The following is a 17,199-nucleotide window of genomic DNA, read 5'->3' on the forward strand; positions in this document are numbered from 1 at the left end:
GAACTAGCAGTTAATATTACAAACAAGCAGCATAATTTGACTAAACAAGCTTTCAGATGATCATAACTAGGCTTTGATGCTGAAGAGTGGGATTTTCATAACTGCGGAAGTAATTTGAGAACATGTTTGCACCCAAAGCCAGTAGGGTTGGTTTGATGTTTTTTGGTTGTTGGGTTTTTTTCTTTCCTTGAAGATTATTATGGTGATGATTCATACTTTTGTTAGTCTCAGCAAAAGAGTGGCTTGCATGTATAGTTGATTTAACATCTGAGAACCTCTAAGTAAGTAATTCTCCATTTTGAGGAAGAATTTATCTACAGAAAATTCAGAAAATTCTCCCTTTTTTAAGTCTTTTGTCTGCTTGTTAGTGTTTTGTCTTTGGTTTCTTGCCCTATATTGACTGACTTTGCAAATGTGAACTTCCATGAGATCCTAGTCACAGCTTTCCTTGTTCTTGGATTTGCAGATGTGATTCCTTGTTTTCGGGAGTGAGTTAGCATGGTTTGGGACGTTCAGTTGATGAACAGTAGTTTACTAGTCCTATACAATCTGAGTTATAAAGTGAAGTCTAGCAGAAAGATGATTTAAGCTCCTTAGTTTAACTGGATGCCTGTTTTCACTGTCTTATTTTCCTTAAATAGAGAATCTGTTTTTTTCCCTGTCCTGTTCTTAATAGCCTATTTGGTTTCTAATATCAGAAAGAAGGTCCATTGAAATATTTTTCTCAGTCACTTTCTGACTTGTTTAAAACAACTTAATGGATTTTAACACTTTCAGTTGTCTTGTGCCAAATCAAACCCTCTTTTTTTTTTTTCCTTTCTATTTTTTTATTTTAACAGCCATTCAGTGGTCTGAAAAGCTTCAAAAATAAAAACCAGTGGAGTGACAGAAAAACTAAACCCATGAAAACTAACTTGGAATAAGAGCTTTCTTCCTTCTGTATGGATTACCAGGAAATTCAGGGGGCATGTAGAGTGAGTGTATTTCCTAATAACAAGCTGTGCACTCACATAGCACACTTCTTTAAAGGTCTTGTGATTGGAATCCCAGCGGTACTGATGGGAAACGTGTGAAGAATTTTTATAAGGTTGCTTGACTATCTGAGTAACATGGTTCTGTGGATACCCAAGATGATAATGAATGATGGAGCTTTGAAGTTAAATCATACAGATTCAATTATCCTCTAGAGGATTTAAATAAAACTTAATACTTAAAAAATACGCTTTCTTTTAAGGTGAATAAATACACTTTTAGCATATCTATTGTAAAACAAGGTGGTGTCTTGGTTATGTTCTAATACGAGGACCTAAAAGGCCATTTGTAGATTTGAAAGTGCCAATATGTGATGATATTCATCATGGGAAGAGAGGGGTGATGCAGACCGTGTTCAAATGCGAAGCTGGAGCATTGGACTGTGGTGACATTTGGCAGCAGATGTTCTGTCTGTTTTCTCTTGCAGTTTGGGGCAGAGTTCAGAAGGTTCTCCCTGGATCGCTACAAGCCAGGAAAGTTTGAAGACTTCTACAAACTAATTCTTCACATTCATCATATAGCCAACCTGGAAGTGATGATTGGATATGCTGATGTACATGGAGATCTTCTCCCCATTAATAATGATGACAACTTCTTCAAGGCTGTTTCAAGTGCTCATCCGCTGCTCCGGGTTTTTATACAAAGACAAGGTAAGATGCAGTTTCATTTCAGTGCCTCAGTATTCTGAGGGAAAGTGAAGAGTGGATTTGTGGCCTCCATTTAACAGCTGAGAAGATGTAAGAGGGACCTAGGAGCCCTCTCACTCCTCAGGACTCTCACTCATGCACTTCATTTACCATTTGCAGGAATGGCATGACTTCAGGGCAATTGAGAAACTGCGTTGCTGCCTGTTAGGTGTTTGAAGGGTAACATGTTGAAAATCACTATGAGCCTCTTATTTTCCAGGGGGAGTGTAAGTTGTGCCGCTGGTAATGTGTCATCACATTAGCATACCAACTGCACCATTCCACTTGTTTGAGGAAACTGTGAGGAGGAAGAGGGGGTCCTAGTACTTCACGTGTAGAACTCTTACCTATCTGTCGTGATAGTCAGTGCATACCCAAGTGATTCATGCCCGTATAGTGTGTGAATGGACACAGATACGTAGTTATTAAAAGAAAGAAGAGATTGCAAATCTGTCACAAATGAGATCTTGCTTGACTGTTGACCTGGCAGACAGACAAATGATGATTCTCCCCTCTGTCCTTGCACTAAGGAGTGTTGAATCTTCCCATTTTGACTCATCAAGCAAACCTCGGGCAGAATTGCCTAAATGTCAAGATGACATCAGGTTTAAGTGGCTGTGTGTTGTTCTTGTCAAGCCTTGCGGATATCTGAAACCTTCTCCTTAAAAACCATGTTTGGCAGTTGCTTCAGATGAGGATTGTTTTTTATAACAAGGTGTCTTCCCCACAGAGCTCCTTAAATCCCATGGGAACCTACCACTGTGTTAACACTACCTCTGTGTTTTTTCAGTCATGTAGTGATTTATGGCACAGGGGGTTTGGAATTAAAATTTTGTTAGTAACAGAGTCAGAAATGAGACAAACTGAGGCTTTGAGCAGTCATGTAGCCCTTCTGGCCTGGACTCCCTGCTGTGTGGGTGTTTACTGACAAGGATTTAGCAGGAGGCTCCAGCCTGCTCGTTGGTATGAGGTGGTATAGTGTGTGGTTAGATTCAGCATTGTCAGATACATCCAGGGCTGTGTGGCCCTGCCCATTCAAGCGTGTTTTCTGCTACCTTCCTTTAGATGGGGAAAAGTGCTCAAGGAGGCAGTGGAGAAGAGGATCTAGAGCAGTTTTTGTTTGTGTGTCCATCAGATGAGTGGAAATCTCTGTGGGAAAGGACTTGGGTTGCTAGCTCTCCCTTCTTGAGTGGAAAATGCAAAGGTGGATGACAAGTCCTATTAAATCTGCTTCCTCTAATGCCTGTTAGGGCTTGTGAATATTCATGGTGGGTCAGGTCATGAGAAATCGCTTGCATGACTTTGTCATGCTTGCGTCAGTTCGAGTTCATTCCTGTCTTCGGATCAGTCCTGTTCAAAATGTGGCTCTCCTTTCTCTGCTTGGGCAAACTGCTGAAGTCACTGAGTACCCTTAACTCTGTGTTGGGACACGGGGTCAGTAGAAGTATGCTAGTTGTGGGGTTTAAGACATGTAACCTTAGCGGACAACTGCTTTCTAAAATGATTTTCTTTTACGTGTTACTCAGTGGAAAGAATCATGCTGACAAGTAAGGAAGCCCATACAAGAGGGAGGATAGGCCTACACCTCCACATGTGTGGCACAGCCTGGAAGTTTTCCCAACACACATTCTCCTGTGCTCCTTCTATAAAGCTGAACAGAACAGCAAATTCTGTCCTGTCCCTTTGATTAATGGCACTTTTAATAAGGGCCTCCTGAGGTTACCATTTGAGATCATACTTGTGGGTGCTCCCAAACAATCATGTCCGTTCTCTTTTCTAAGAAGAAGCCTTTAGAAATTGTTCCCTTCAACAATAACAGGAGTTACTGAAATCTTGTCTCTTCTTCCTTTGCTCCCCTGCTGTTTTCCCTGTTTTCAGACTGGGGTGATGGAGCAATGCTGGTCCTTGTGCTGGCAACCTGCACTAGAGAACAAGCGACTAGCACCATGAAATCTTTGTGCCATCCAGGGAAACGTGGTGTGTGTGCAGTGCTACAGCTCACATTCTGAACTCTGACTTCAGAAGCAGGAACTTAAGCTGACAGGGGTGCTAGTAAAATATGAGGACAGTCATCTTCTGTGACTTTGAAAATTGAAAGCATGGGCTCTCTAGGCTGTTGGATCAGAGATTGCTGCCCTTCGGTGGGAGAAGTCCTGGGGAGTGGCTGCCCAAAGTTGTTCTTGTAGTGTTGTATAGGTGGGACGATTTGAGAGAACTGGGCAAAAGCATGGAAGGACTGAATAGTTGAAGTTCAGGTCTCTTTCTAGCAGAGCAGACTGCTTATCAACTGCATGATTAGTCATTTTATCCCCATTTGTAGCTGTTTTATCCTTTCTCTTGACAAGTAAATTATACAATCATGTTAAAATAGCTTATCTGTTTGTTCCCAGAGTGGCAAAATAGGTAACTTTTTGCACAGTAGTCAAGCAACAGTTTGCTGGTTTGACATCTGTTTGCCTAGTTGTTTTTCATCTGAGCTTAGTCTTGCACTTTTTAGATCAAAAGCACTGCCTTCACTTTTACCCAGAGGCAAGCCACATGCATGCTATGTGGACTCTTGCACTCCAGGTTCGTGTGTAGGTATGGGATGGCTATTTTATTCCTCTTCCTCATTTTTGTTCAAGTATCCTGAGCCTCAGATTTTTCAGGATCACAGTAGCTGTCCCCTCCCCAGGCAGGGGATGTCAGTGCTTATTAGCCAGCCTTTTTGCTTAGGACCTTGACTGTCATTCCCAGTGTGCTTGCAACAATTACTGTTTATAGTTTTGGGGGTCTTGAAGGCTCTGGGATGTTTGCAGGTTACGTTTGAGTAAACTCAGTTATAACAAGTTTTTATAGCTCATAGTGATCCATCTGCTGAAAGTATGTGCTGCTTTTCTTTTTCTCCAATACCAAATTACAATGCAGACAGAAATCCTAATTAGAGAACCAGGCTATAAAAAGAAAAGGCAGTTTTGCTTTGACGTGTTTTCCCAGGCTGCAAGTATGGGTTGTGTTCTGTGTTGTAAACTGATGTGGCTCTTTTGACTTCATTAGCACAGTAGTGATTTGTATCAGCTGATGCTTTGAGTCCAAGAATTCATTCACTTGGCTCTAACTAGTATCAGACATTCAGAACTCTCTACTGAAGGTGCCTGCTGCTGGGGAAGGGACCGATGTCCCAAAGATCTTAAAACAATGCAAGGAATTATGGATGTGTTTGACTTGCTCTGTAATAACTGAACTCTTGTACTATAGGCAAGATTTGCATGAAGGAAGAACTTACTCATTTTTTCAAGGGTCCATATGTTCTGTGTCTGACTGAAGCTACAGCATTTGAGACAATCTCTTGAATACTGCAAAAATATTTACGTGTAAGCTCTAAATTCAACCAGAAATGAAAAACTGAAAGGAGTTAGTATTACATACTGTCAATCAATTACATTTTTTCTTATATGATTAAATGGAACAATATTATTATCAAATCTTGCTTTAATACCTCTTGGAGGGAGAAGTAGATCCAGGACCAAGATGCTGAAGTACAGCAAGCATAGGTAGTGGAGTGATAATTGGCTCTAATTCTAACTGAGCACACCACTATAGATCCAGGCTAATGATTCTGCTTCTGAGAGAAGTGATGGAGGCTGCTGATGAGCAGAGCTTCACATGCTGCCACTCTTCAGGGTTTATAGATTTTGCATTAAGAGAAAATCTGCTCTAGCTCAAGTGGCAGAGGAGATCAGAGAGGAGGACTAACAGGATCCCAGGCTGAGGTCAAATGATCTCTTCTTCTGAGAAGCCCTTTTGTTTTGTCCCCATCACAGCTGGAGGTGTGTCCTGATGGTGGTTTGAGGCTTTGGAGCTTTGCTTGCTTTGCCTGAGTTTCAGCAAGTGGTCTTGTTCCTATAAATCCATAGTGTTGATGAAAATGTATCCCTCGGCAGACTAATTCTCAAGGAAAACTTAAAGGAATTGGGGTTTGGAGAAATAACAAACTTACTTAAACACTCGGGCAGTCTTGACAAGACAAATGCCAGTAGGGACTGTGATTGTGCATGTGGCTGTTGGGTAAGCACAGCTGCTGTTGCTGTGAATCAGCAGTTGTATTATTACTGCTTTTAAGCAATTTCCATAATAATACAGTAAATTAATGAATATGGGGGTACTTAGTCAATCCTAAAGCAGGTTCTAGATCAAATTCGTAATCTTTCCATCCATAAAATTGAAGGTTTAAATGGCTTTATGGTGAGTGTCCTACTAATAGGAGTACAGGTGAAGTGCTGGAGTGTCAGATGCTGGGTATGTATTTCCATGTATCTTTGTCAGATAATTGCACTTCTTGCAGGAACATAAAAGGCAAAAAATCTGAAGAAGCCAAACAACGTTCTAACAACAAATAAGCCTATACCCCTTTCTACACCTAACTGGAGCAGGGCCTTATGTAATGATTTAGTAGATGCCACAGATGAACTGCAGCTGTTAATTGAGGAGGCCTGGTGCTGGAGAAGGCTGATGTCTTCTGACACCTGTATTGTTTTGCATTTTCTGGTCTGGAAGACTGGTAGTGTGTAAAAAGCCATCAAGTACCATCTTCAGAAACTTTTCAGAAAGTAAAAAAACTTCTTTTGTAGTTACATTTTGATAGTCCATTACTGTAACAGTAAACCAGTGCTGAACACCAGTCATTCCTTTTTTCCTCGAGTGGTTAGAGCTGCAGTCTACCATCAGTTCTCACTTAAAGCTTGGTCCAAAATCAACAGAGAAAAAATGTGCATTCACCTGGTTGGGGTTTGGATTTGGCTTGGTTTAATTTACATTAAATTACAGATTGGAAGATGCTGTTTTTCCTCAACTGCATGCAATGACTCATGTATTTTAAACTGCTGTGCCATGCAACATATTTCTGTATGTTCAGAAGCAGTTCATAACTCCTCAATTTGCTGTTTACCTGGCAAAGTTCTGTTCTGCTCTAAGTACCAACATCTGTGCTTAGCTTTCTTGTATTACAATATCAGAGCAATCACACTCAGTTTTAAAATAAAAATGTGCTAATGGGAATCATGCCCAGGTCTGCCTGAAAAACCTATAGTGGGTTGTTTTATTGTCTTTCATACTCTAAGCAGATAATCTCCAGGAATGGTGGTTGGCTGTCTAACCAACATGTGTTGGTTAAACACAAAAACTGGCTGTGAGGCAGCAACTAAAACGAGACCTATTTCCAGCTACCTTTAACTCTCTGCTCTGCCTTCTAGAGTGTGTACAGTTGGAAAAGTTTGAGTTGAAGACTTTCACATATTTTTGGTTCTTCAGTAACCTTCCTGTTTATTTTACAGCACAAGGCATTGCCTTCACTTTCTCAAAATGTATTTCCAAACAAGAACAGTGTGATTTTACTGTTCTTGTTAAAGGCTTCTCATACATTAAATAATAAAGCAGGTGGCACATGTTGAGGGAAAATACTGAACTGGGCAGATATTCATAGTAGTCTTACAGGAGTATAAGGGAATAAAATTAAGATAAGGGTGCAGAGAAGGTGACTTGAGGTCCTCGCTCTATCTGGTCCTGTACAAGAGGGGTATGGGGGAAGGCAGGGAGAAGAAACTCTTCTGGCACTCGGAGCAACTCTGTGGGGCACTGGAGGATACGGTTCTGCTGTTGGGCAGGATGTCCCAGGGCTCCTACCCTGTTTCCTCTGCCCTGGCACTGGTGTTACTCAGCGGCTGAGCTCTCCAATCAAGCACGTTGGCAGAAAACTTAGTGTTTGAGTGAAGAGCTAGCATGGGATGGGCAGGAACACAGCAGATTTAAAGTGACTAAATACTGCCATGAAGCCTCTACTTCCTGGGAGGAAGAACTTGGCTGCTTGTAGCCTTTGGAAATATGCGATGCCACTGTATTTGGAAAGGAGGCAAAGCATTGTGCCTTAGCGTTGACAAGATTAGAGGATGGTGGTAGATTTCATGCTAGTATAATAGGAATTGCTGCTAGGCTTAAATTAAATCCTTTCACGATTTTCCTCAGAAACATCTCTGCTTTTGAGCTGGAGGGGTCTTTGAATGCTTGTCAAGCCAAGTAATCTTTGTCCCATTCAAGCCCTTTGATATCTGAAGATAAGTAAAATGCAGCTGTTTGTTCCAGTGAAGTCTGACAACAAATTACTGTAACTTCTGTGCTCCACCTTTCATGTGCAAATGATGAGACTGGTTAATCATTATCTTTCAACTACTTTATTAAGTAACTTTAAAAACATCATATTTTATCTGGCTTGTCAGATGTAAACACAAACAGCCTTGGATTTTGTTGCTGGCGTGGTTAGTAGTGATACCTGGTGGCTGAGCAGACCAGCATGAGGCTCTCCTTCTTGAAAACTCCCTTTTTAGAGTATAAGGGTACTTGATTTTCATCATTGGTTACTTTAGCAGTTGTTCTGGTTGAAATTAAGCAAGAATTTTCAGTGAAAGGAGGAGAAAGTGTGTGGAAATAACATAGCCTAAGATAGACTTTGTAGAATCAGTCAATAACTGATAGTGGGAACTGCAGCAGAAATATGCACTGCATAAATATTAGTAGTTGCACTGTTTACTAAGCGTGGAACAAGCCTGGCAAAGATGCACGGCTGCTGCTGCTCTGTCACTGACAGCAAACATATATTGCACTTCTGTGTTAGAGCCGCGTGGGATTTGGTTTCAGTTTTGAAGTTTAATAACTTAATAATAAATACACATAAACAAATATATTAATAGCAAAAAATAAACTTTAGCAGTTGATGCTTCTTAAAAATTGCATCAAGCTGGTACCAGCACCACATGTTCTGCTGGATTTAGACTAAAGAAATTTGTTTACAGTGGGACCTTGTGCAGCCTTTAATAAAGCCTCTACTCCATGCTTAGCTTCAGCTGGTAACCCATATAAGAACAAGCCAATAAACACTGTTTTCTCTCCCTTCAGGCTCCTGTTTGTTGTCTTACAGTTGCAGATTGCTGCTCTGACACTACTTAAAAAAGCAAAATAGAAGAACCCCCAACGATATCTACTTAAAGATAGTCTCAAGTAAAATTATTTATTGTTTCCTTCCTTCGTCTGACTTTTTTTATTTAAGATAGTGAAGCTGCTCTAACAGGTGGCTAGGTTGTATAAAAACAGTGGTGAAGAAGACTTGTCAAATGATCTACCTCTGTTAAGGTCCATATGAGGGGAATTTTCCACTATTTATCTTTCCTTACCTTAGTAGTCAAAACAAGAGATTCTGTTTCCTGCTCATGGCTCAGGTTTTTTTCCTGTTGTGCCTGCTTGTCATTTCCCTTCTGTAAGTGATGGAAACAAGTACAATGTGCAGATAATAATGAAATGCACTTGACAAGTCTCTTCTTTGACACTGGATTTTACCTAAAGTGACCTCAGAAGCTCAAAGTAGCTTTCATGTAGTGGGTGGAGGGTAGATGGTACAATGCAAATACGGGCATTAACTCAACATTCAGGACTTCAGAAATTTAGCAGAAAGCTTATTCCAGAAGTACTCTAAACTACTTAAGAACATTAAAGGGCTTAAAACATCTTAATTGGTAGACTCTTGCACTGAAAGCAAGCATGCAGAGAAGGATGTTTCTGCTAGGTGTTTGTAGTAGGCATTGAAAAATTAACTCAAAATATAACTCAACAAATATAACTCTTAATTTTTTTTTTAAGTGACTGAAAGCTCCTCTTTTGTCTTCAGAGTGCCTGTGGTTGTTGGGATTGCATCTTCCAAGTTTAAATGTGTCGGCATTAGTACTGCATAAGAACTCTGGATATTTTTCAACTCCAAGAGAGAAAGCGCCTTGGGGGAGGTTGAAAGAACTCTTCTTTGACCTGCCCCTGATGATGATCTACTTGAATCTTATTTTTTCCTTTGTGCTATGTTTAGAGTAGCAAAGAATCCTGTGGGAATATTAAGGAAACTATTAACCTAGAAAACTTTACTGTTGTTCTTGCTCTTCAGTCCACTGCCGTATGCTGACATTAAGTAACCTCTGAAAACTTCGTATGAACAAGATCTACACCATTTATCTCTTCCCACCCCGCCTCTCCCCCTCTTCCCCACCCCCCCCTTCTTGTATGTTTTTCTATTCTACTTCTTTCTCCTATTTATTGCTTTTTCTTCCTTTCAGCTCTCGGCTTTCTACTGTTTGCCTTAGCTTTTTAATTGCTCTGCAAGATCACTCAGTGGGCATGGGAGTGTGTGTTGAGTAAGAGCACACAGGTGCTAGTGCCTGTTTTACTCCCAAGTGCTAGAAGAAGGCTTGGAGAACATTGGCATCAGTGGGGTGGAGCAGCAGTGACAGAGCAGATACAGAAATAGCAATTAGTGAGGAAAAACTATCTGTTACTGTGGGTCTTACACCAGTTAGTTTTCTTCTCTGATTATCCCTTTGCATTAGAAATAATAGAGGAGTTGAGCATTTAAAAAAAATAAACATTGTGAAATTTGGAAGGAGAACACTTATCTAATTTGAATTTTGGTATGAATAAGAAATTATGTACTGCCTGTGAAAGCTGGAGAGCTGGAATCCAGCAGAGTTGGTTGAAGATACCATCTTTGCATGGCAAGGGCACTGTGAGGCTACCCAGGCACTGGCCACAGTGAGCTTGGAGACAGTGTTTCTGCCTCTTCAGCCGCTGTAGGTAAGCACAACAGTTTCCTTTGATGCTGAGGTGCCAGCTGAGGATTTGAAAAGGCCTAAAGCTGCTTTCCTTATCCCTGAATGCCACTGCGGTGTGATAAGAGGAGGTCTGTCAGTTATGACCTCGGGTTGGACACTGATGGCAACCGGTTGGCTCACTTTGTTAGCCTGCTGTATTGCTGCTTCATTTTAATTCCTCCAAGCAATTTGGTAGATGCAGTGATTTTGTTTACGAAATAATACGATATTTACATTTTTGCTTTTAAGTACTTACTAAGGTCTAGTTTTAGAGGCAGCTGGCATGAGTAAAAAAGGGGAGGAAAAAACACATTGTATTAATCAGAAAACCATAAAGTTTCAGAAAGAATTCCCCACAAACTGCAAGAATATGAATGAATGAATGAATAGATGCTTTATAATAGACCCCATAAATAAGTCCAGAGGTAGTGTCTTTGGGGCTAGCAACAAGGGGTGGGGGTGGGGAAAGGAGTTCCCTAAGCTTGCATTCCTTGGAGCTGCATAGTTCTATTGTGCCTTATCATTTGTAAGAGGGAAGCACAGTACATTTGAAGAACAGTGTGCAATGAGCTGTTTTAAAAGTTCTGGTTTTGGAGCAATTCTTAGCTGAGACAAAGAACATCAACAGCAGGAGGAGTGACACTATCTGCTATGCCTGAATTTCTCCTCTTATCAAGTAAAAGCGCACTGGACACTTATGCAATATACTTGTTGCTCCTAAAACTTCTGTCTGAGTTGTAGAGAGAGGAAAAGGTAGTCTACAGGGACTAAGCATAACTTAACATTTATACGTCAAGCCCTTGTACAGGATCACTCCACAAGCCTGTACAGTCTTTAAAGCTACAGATGACCTCTTCATGGTGGGTTTTACCTGTACCTCTCACAAAATGTGAGATCCTTGTTTCCTGTGTTAAACTGAACTTGGGCCCTACAGTCAGTAATATGGTTGAAAAGTTTCTTCTCCGTTAGGTTCCTTCATGAGGCAGTTACTTTTCTATGTGGGTAACCACATGGTGCCTCCATTTATCAGCTTGCTGTACCTGGAAGATTGTGTCCCTGGACAGACAGTAATTGAGGCCAAACCGTGCTGCTGAGGATTTGCTAGTGAGCATAACATTTGCAAGGGTGACTGAAAATGTTAATTCTGGTCATGATTTTCACTAGATCTGGCTAACGCCTCTTCTTGTGTAAATAGACCAAGCCCAGAGGCACATCAGATTCTTCTTTGTGTTAGCTGATTTCAGCAATTGTGTGGCTGGTGCCTTTCTGACCTTTTCAAGGTATCTGTGCTTGCACTGGGCCATGACTGTGAAAAACAGGAAACTTTTTATTTAACTTTAGTCTTATGTTCACTGTTCAGGTCTCTTGCCTTTTGCTTGTGACTGCAGAGGTGAGAGTATCGCTGAATTTCCCCATCCCTGTTCTTTTGGCTGATTTCAATGGCCCTGTGACAGCAGTGCCTGGCAGCTCTTGTCACAGTGTAGAGTTTGGTGCATTTACATCCCTTGCACTGAAAGAGAGGAATTGAATGAGTCTGCAGGCTGCCATGAGGGTCTCAGCTAGCCCCCTAGAAGAGTACCGGCCTGTGCTGTATTTCACTTTAAGCAGGATTTAATTTCTTCTTCCTTGATCTGTTTGGCTATCATACCACAGCACAGTTTCCCAGTCAGTTTACAAGGGACGTATGGTGTAATAAAGAAGTACTTGGTGGGTTGTAATACAGGTTCTGTGTTAGAGGTTGCTCATTACTGTACGCTGATCTCTGCTGCACAAGCACTGCAGAGCTACTCAGGGGGAGGGGGAGGTATTTAAGTTCATCTTGGGCATGCCATGTCATCCAGAGGGGATGGAGAGGACAGGGGGAGCGTTGGGAGAAGCTGCAGGCTGGGTATCCATTGTGATTTAACATGTGCTGCTGTGGCCAAAGTGGCTTGGCAGTACCTCAGAAATCCACCTCCCCTCTCTGAAACATTCCCAGAAGCAGCTGGCCACATGAGCCAATTCATGGGTTGTAGATGACAGGAAACAGCTTGCCACAACAAACTTGGCTTCCTCTGCTCGGATGACCCTCAGCAAGGGTACGTGTCATCTGCCTCGGCTCTGGGCAGTGCACAGTGCTGGAGAGCAAGAGGAAGGGGGGTGTTGGAGGTGTGCACAAGGCCCTGCCTAAGAGTGAGCTTCACCACTGTTGAACCCCAGACCACGTGGAGAGCATCCCTGCAGCTGACTTGTCCTACCTCTGGATACCTGGAGCAAGGTAGTATTTCCCCAGGTGTTTTTTCCAGCACTGTAGCTCAAGTTGGTCCACGTTCAGTTGGTAAGCGCTGGCTACATTCCACACCCTTCCGCCAGTTGCATCCCGCTTTTGCAGAGGCATATTGCATCATGAGGAAGTACCAGAACTGCAGAGTGTGGTGCAGGTGTCTTTCTACCCTCATGGGTGTCATACCGTGTGTGGGTAGCATGCTCTTGAGTCTTGTTGGTCTGGTTTATGGGCGTGTTGTGCTTATCATGGAAAATCGGTCACTAGCTCCATCTGTCTTCAGCAATGTTATTGCCTGTGTCTCGGACCAATTCCATATGGATGTCCCAGGAGACCTGAAAGAGAGAAATGTGAAAAAGATATTTCTGTATGTGCATCAGCAGCAGCCTTGAGAGGAAATTGTTTCTCTGATAGGGTAAGCCTGGTTAGCAAGGTTGCTTGCCAGCACTTGCTGATCAGTACGCTTCCAAGGTGGCTCTCTTGCAATTGGTGTGGAGTGAGCAATTCCAGCAAACCAGGACTCCCTGCCTTAAAGATCTCCTGGCACTATAAGGCAAGTGTTGGCAACATGTTGCTGTATAGCTGCTTGCACACAGAAATAACAAGGAGTAGTTGCATCCCTGCTGAGAGGGATGCTGTTAGGGGTATTTCTGGGTAGTGCTGAGGCATGAAGGTTTGTAAAAGCAGCTTGCTAAGGTCCCGTGTCTGTAAGGTACACAAAGGCTCTGGCATGGCCTTGCATCCCTCTCACATGATGGGGCTGTGTCAGCTCATGCGGACTGGCATGGCTCACCGAGCAGAGCACGTTCACACTCTGTGCCATGTAATCGTGTCGTCTGTTATTCAGATGTCGTTCCTGCTGTCTTGCTGCGACATGGTTCCTGACTCTTAGTGTTTGTACTGTTTCAAGGAAAACATAAGATTTGCTTATGTTACTAGCTTTCATGCAGCCTAAAATAAACTGGGAATGCTTGTTATTCAATGCAGTGAATGAATCCCTGTCCTCTTGAATGTGGTGCTTGGCTACAGTGCACGCAGATGGGCTTTGTGAGCAGATCCAATGCATGAATACCAGAAGTGGTGCGCTTCGGTGAAGAGCCCTAGGGCAGAGTTTTGGATAGAATGGCCTGAACAGGATTCTTGTCGTATGCAGATGAAGTCTGGGTCTCTTTGGGCTCACATTGCACATAACTTGCAACTCTGTGCTTGGTTGCTTTGTTAGCTTGCAGGAGGGGTCTAATGGTTCTGAGACTGCAGTCTTCATATCACTGAGATTCCTTCCAGAATCTGTCTACTCACAAACGGAAAGCTTTATAAAAATTCAGAATGCAGAGAAAGAGAGAACGCACAAGAAGTTACAAACACCTATAGGAAAGATGGGGAAAGAACTGGAAAAAAAAAAAACCCAAACCCTGACAAAATCCCACTGGTTTTAAAAAGGAACCCAGTATGGACTTCCAGATTCACATGCTCTGACTGCAAGATGTCACTTCCTAGATCTTTTGCCTTGAGGCTTTTCCTGTAGTTAAACCAGGAATCGTTTAAAAACAAATAATCAGCTTAACAGTTTCTTTATAGCATTTAGCATTTGCAACCAGCTGGCTTGAAAATGCGTGTGTAAAAACAGTAGCTGTTCCGAACAGCATTTTGAGAGGCCTAAGGAGCTGATACCTCACTTTTTGTCTAGAATGGCTTTTGGAGATACACAGCCAGGAAGGATATATCCCAAGGAGGCTGAATACTGAATTTAGGTAGCAAAGTACAGCATATGGTTCAAGCTTTTATATGTGTGTCAGTGGCGCTGAGAATATTGACACTTGGAAGAAACAGAGTGATTGCATGTAATACTTATCTATACTTTGATACATCTATCTAAATATCAGCATCAGTTCTTGGCAGCTTGGAGTAAAATAATAATATGGCAGCTTATTAGTAAAATAAGACAAGTTCTGCTGTGAGGTGTGTAAGAATGGAGCTACTGAAAGCCTCTGAGTTGCTTGCATTGTAGTGCTTCTATGGGGAGCTTTTCTTTTTACCATTCATAAGAGTTTCTTTCAGAAGTGGGGTAGGAGGCTGATGATTACCAAACTACGAGTTCACACAAGTGGTGTAGTGTAGTGGCACAGTCACTGCCACTAGCCACACCTGAACAGAGTAATCATTTCCATGATAAAGCATGTAAGCTTTTGCAACTTGTAGAATTCTGCTTTCCCACAGCTGAAGGTGGGTAAGCTTTCATTATTTTCCTTTTGTGATGGGCAAGTTGTGTGCCTAACTCTTTACCATCCCACTATGAGCTGGATGAACAGCCTTTGCACTGCCCTGATAAGCTTTTCTTGATGAAAATAAATCACAAAGTGTTTTCAAGACAGTTATTGTTTATTTTTTATGCCACTTAGTTATTGCTAATGATAAAATGGGAAGAAAAAACTGAAGAGTTTGGGTGTGTTTTCTAGTCACCTTCAACTGGGAATCTACATCAGCTCTACATGAGCTGGGAAATAGCTGCCAACTAATGGTTTTAAAATAGTTACGATGAGTAATCTGCTCAGAACACATGTATACACTTCAGAGTGGTTTACTTTGATTAAAGCAAACTGTCAAATGCACAATTCCACTGACTTCTTAAAATTCTTTTTAAGTTGTTTCCTGTCTGTGTCTCCATACACCAGCATGATACATCTGCTATGCTCTGCTGCTTATTATTTGTACTCTGTTTCGTAGCCCTCCCAATGGGGCAATGGCCAATAACAATCTGAACAGGCAGCAGCCCAGGACCTTTGGAGGATGATGAGATTTAAAGCTGAGGTGCCAGACTCAATTCAAACCCTATAAAGACTGAACAATTGTTCCCCTACATTGGTTTAGAGGATTCTGAGTCCTCATATATGAAGGCATTTGTGCCTGACAGCTCAGAGGATCTGAAATGACCAGTGCGAGACAAAAAACCTCATGTCTGTAGGAGCTCACCTGCCCAATGGATGTGTAAATTGGGAGCTAGGAAACAGTTGCTTCTCTTCAGACAGTGTGCTTGTCTGTTTTCAAAGCAAAACAAGGTGTTTAAAGGGAAGTCTGCAACCACAGCTGTCTTCCTCATGGTTACCTGTGTGCATCCCTCTGGAATGCTAAATATGGTACCTCGTGCCTGAAGTTTAAGCACATTTATAGAAAGAAGGGAGTTTTATTTCAGCTGCTTTGAAATTGTGGCTTACAACATTTTTTTTTTATTTTTTTATTTTTATTTTTTTTATTGTGAGAGGTGTATGTTACTCCATGCTCCTCTCTGTGTGGCAAAGACAGTAGAGAAATATCACCTCTGTAGCCATTCAGTAACTTTTTCAGCCAGGCCTTCTTCGAGATGAAGAGTGTTCATTTTAAATTATCTTAATTCATTTAGAACAAAAACAACCCCCAAAAACTGACAGACAAACCAACAGCTTTTTGTACATTCACTAGCTTCTGCAACTGCCAGGAGGTGTTCTATGTCCAGCTTATTATCTCAGCAGAAATTGGGTAAACAACTCCTGCACTAGCATGACACATTTAAAACAGTCGGAGCTGCTTCAGAGCACATCACTTCTGTCGGTAAAGAGCAGAGCTACATTCTGGGTGTGTTGTCTCATGTACCTGTATTATCTTTTAGAGGCAGGTGAGAGAGGCTCCTTAAATAACAACTCTGGTTAAGCAAGCATTTCATAACCGAGTTACTTGACTCATCAGCTGTTGGGAATAACAGCCCAGGTCCATTTTGCTTGTGGGGAAAGGGCTCCCTGGGAGAGGTTTTGCGATGCCTTAGCACAGTTCTGCCTTCAGCTACATTAGGCTGTATTTTCTCTTGCGGTTGGGATGCGGCATGGTGGTAAATTGGTTCAGCTTGGGGCATGAGATCCTCTCCTAGGATGCTCTGTGGAGTTTCTTGGTCCTTTTGCAGAAAAAGGAGAAAGAGACCTTATTTTGGAGTGTTGCCACCGTGTCTGCTGAATCATGACCGTGAAAACTTCTGAAGGGGGTCTGTGCTAAATAACAAGTGTCATATGCCAATGGTTATTTTTGGTGGTTTCAATTACAATCCTCCTTTCTCTGAGAACCGCACTGGTGTTTGTGTAAACGGATGCCAAATCACAACAGCAAAGCCACTGAGTACCCAAGCCAAATCCAAAGAAGAGTGGACACATCTGCAGCAGTGCTCTTCTCAGGTCTTCCAGCCCATGACCCTCAGTCTCTTCCTAGTGTAAACATGGATGGAGGCAGTCAGGGACATTTTTATTTAGGAGCAGTGTCAGGAGGCTTAGCTTAGGGAAGAGGCAGCACAGAGGATGGAGCAGCGGTTAGGCTTTTCAGGCTTTGTCTCAGTGGGAAAGTATGAATGCATTTAGTACTGTATTTGCACTCTTGGCTGGCTGGGACCCAGCCCTGACCACAGCGCCTGCTGATGCTGCAGGGATTGCTTTGGCTTTTAGCACATGGATGAAGGAGAAGTTCTGGGAGCTTATTAGTAGCTTGAGAAGAGCAACCTTCTTTGTCTCCTTTCACTTTTGTCTTTGTTTTTCTTCCCCTCACC

General features: G+C 42.1%; 1 protein-coding gene across 1 annotated transcript in view; it reads left to right on the forward strand.

Annotated features, from left to right (window-relative positions):
• Positions 1-1,459: 1,459 nt before the first annotated feature.
• The window catches only part of PARD6G (par-6 family cell polarity regulator gamma), a gene marked incomplete at its 5' end in the record, with an annotated part of 49,676 nt that continues 33,936 nt past the window's right edge, over positions 1,460-17,199 (forward strand). The window contains one exon of the mRNA XM_010013050.1: positions 1,460-1,682. Within this exon, the coding sequence (XP_010011352.1) occupies positions 1,460-1,682 (223 nt within the window). The remainder of the gene's footprint in view (positions 1,683-17,199) is intronic.

Source organism: Nestor notabilis, unplaced genomic scaffold (assembly GCF_000696875.1).
Source record: "Nestor notabilis isolate BGI_N333 unplaced genomic scaffold, ASM69687v1 scaffold17174, whole genome shotgun sequence".
Taxonomy (NCBI): domain Eukaryota; kingdom Metazoa; phylum Chordata; class Aves; order Psittaciformes; family Psittacidae; genus Nestor; species Nestor notabilis.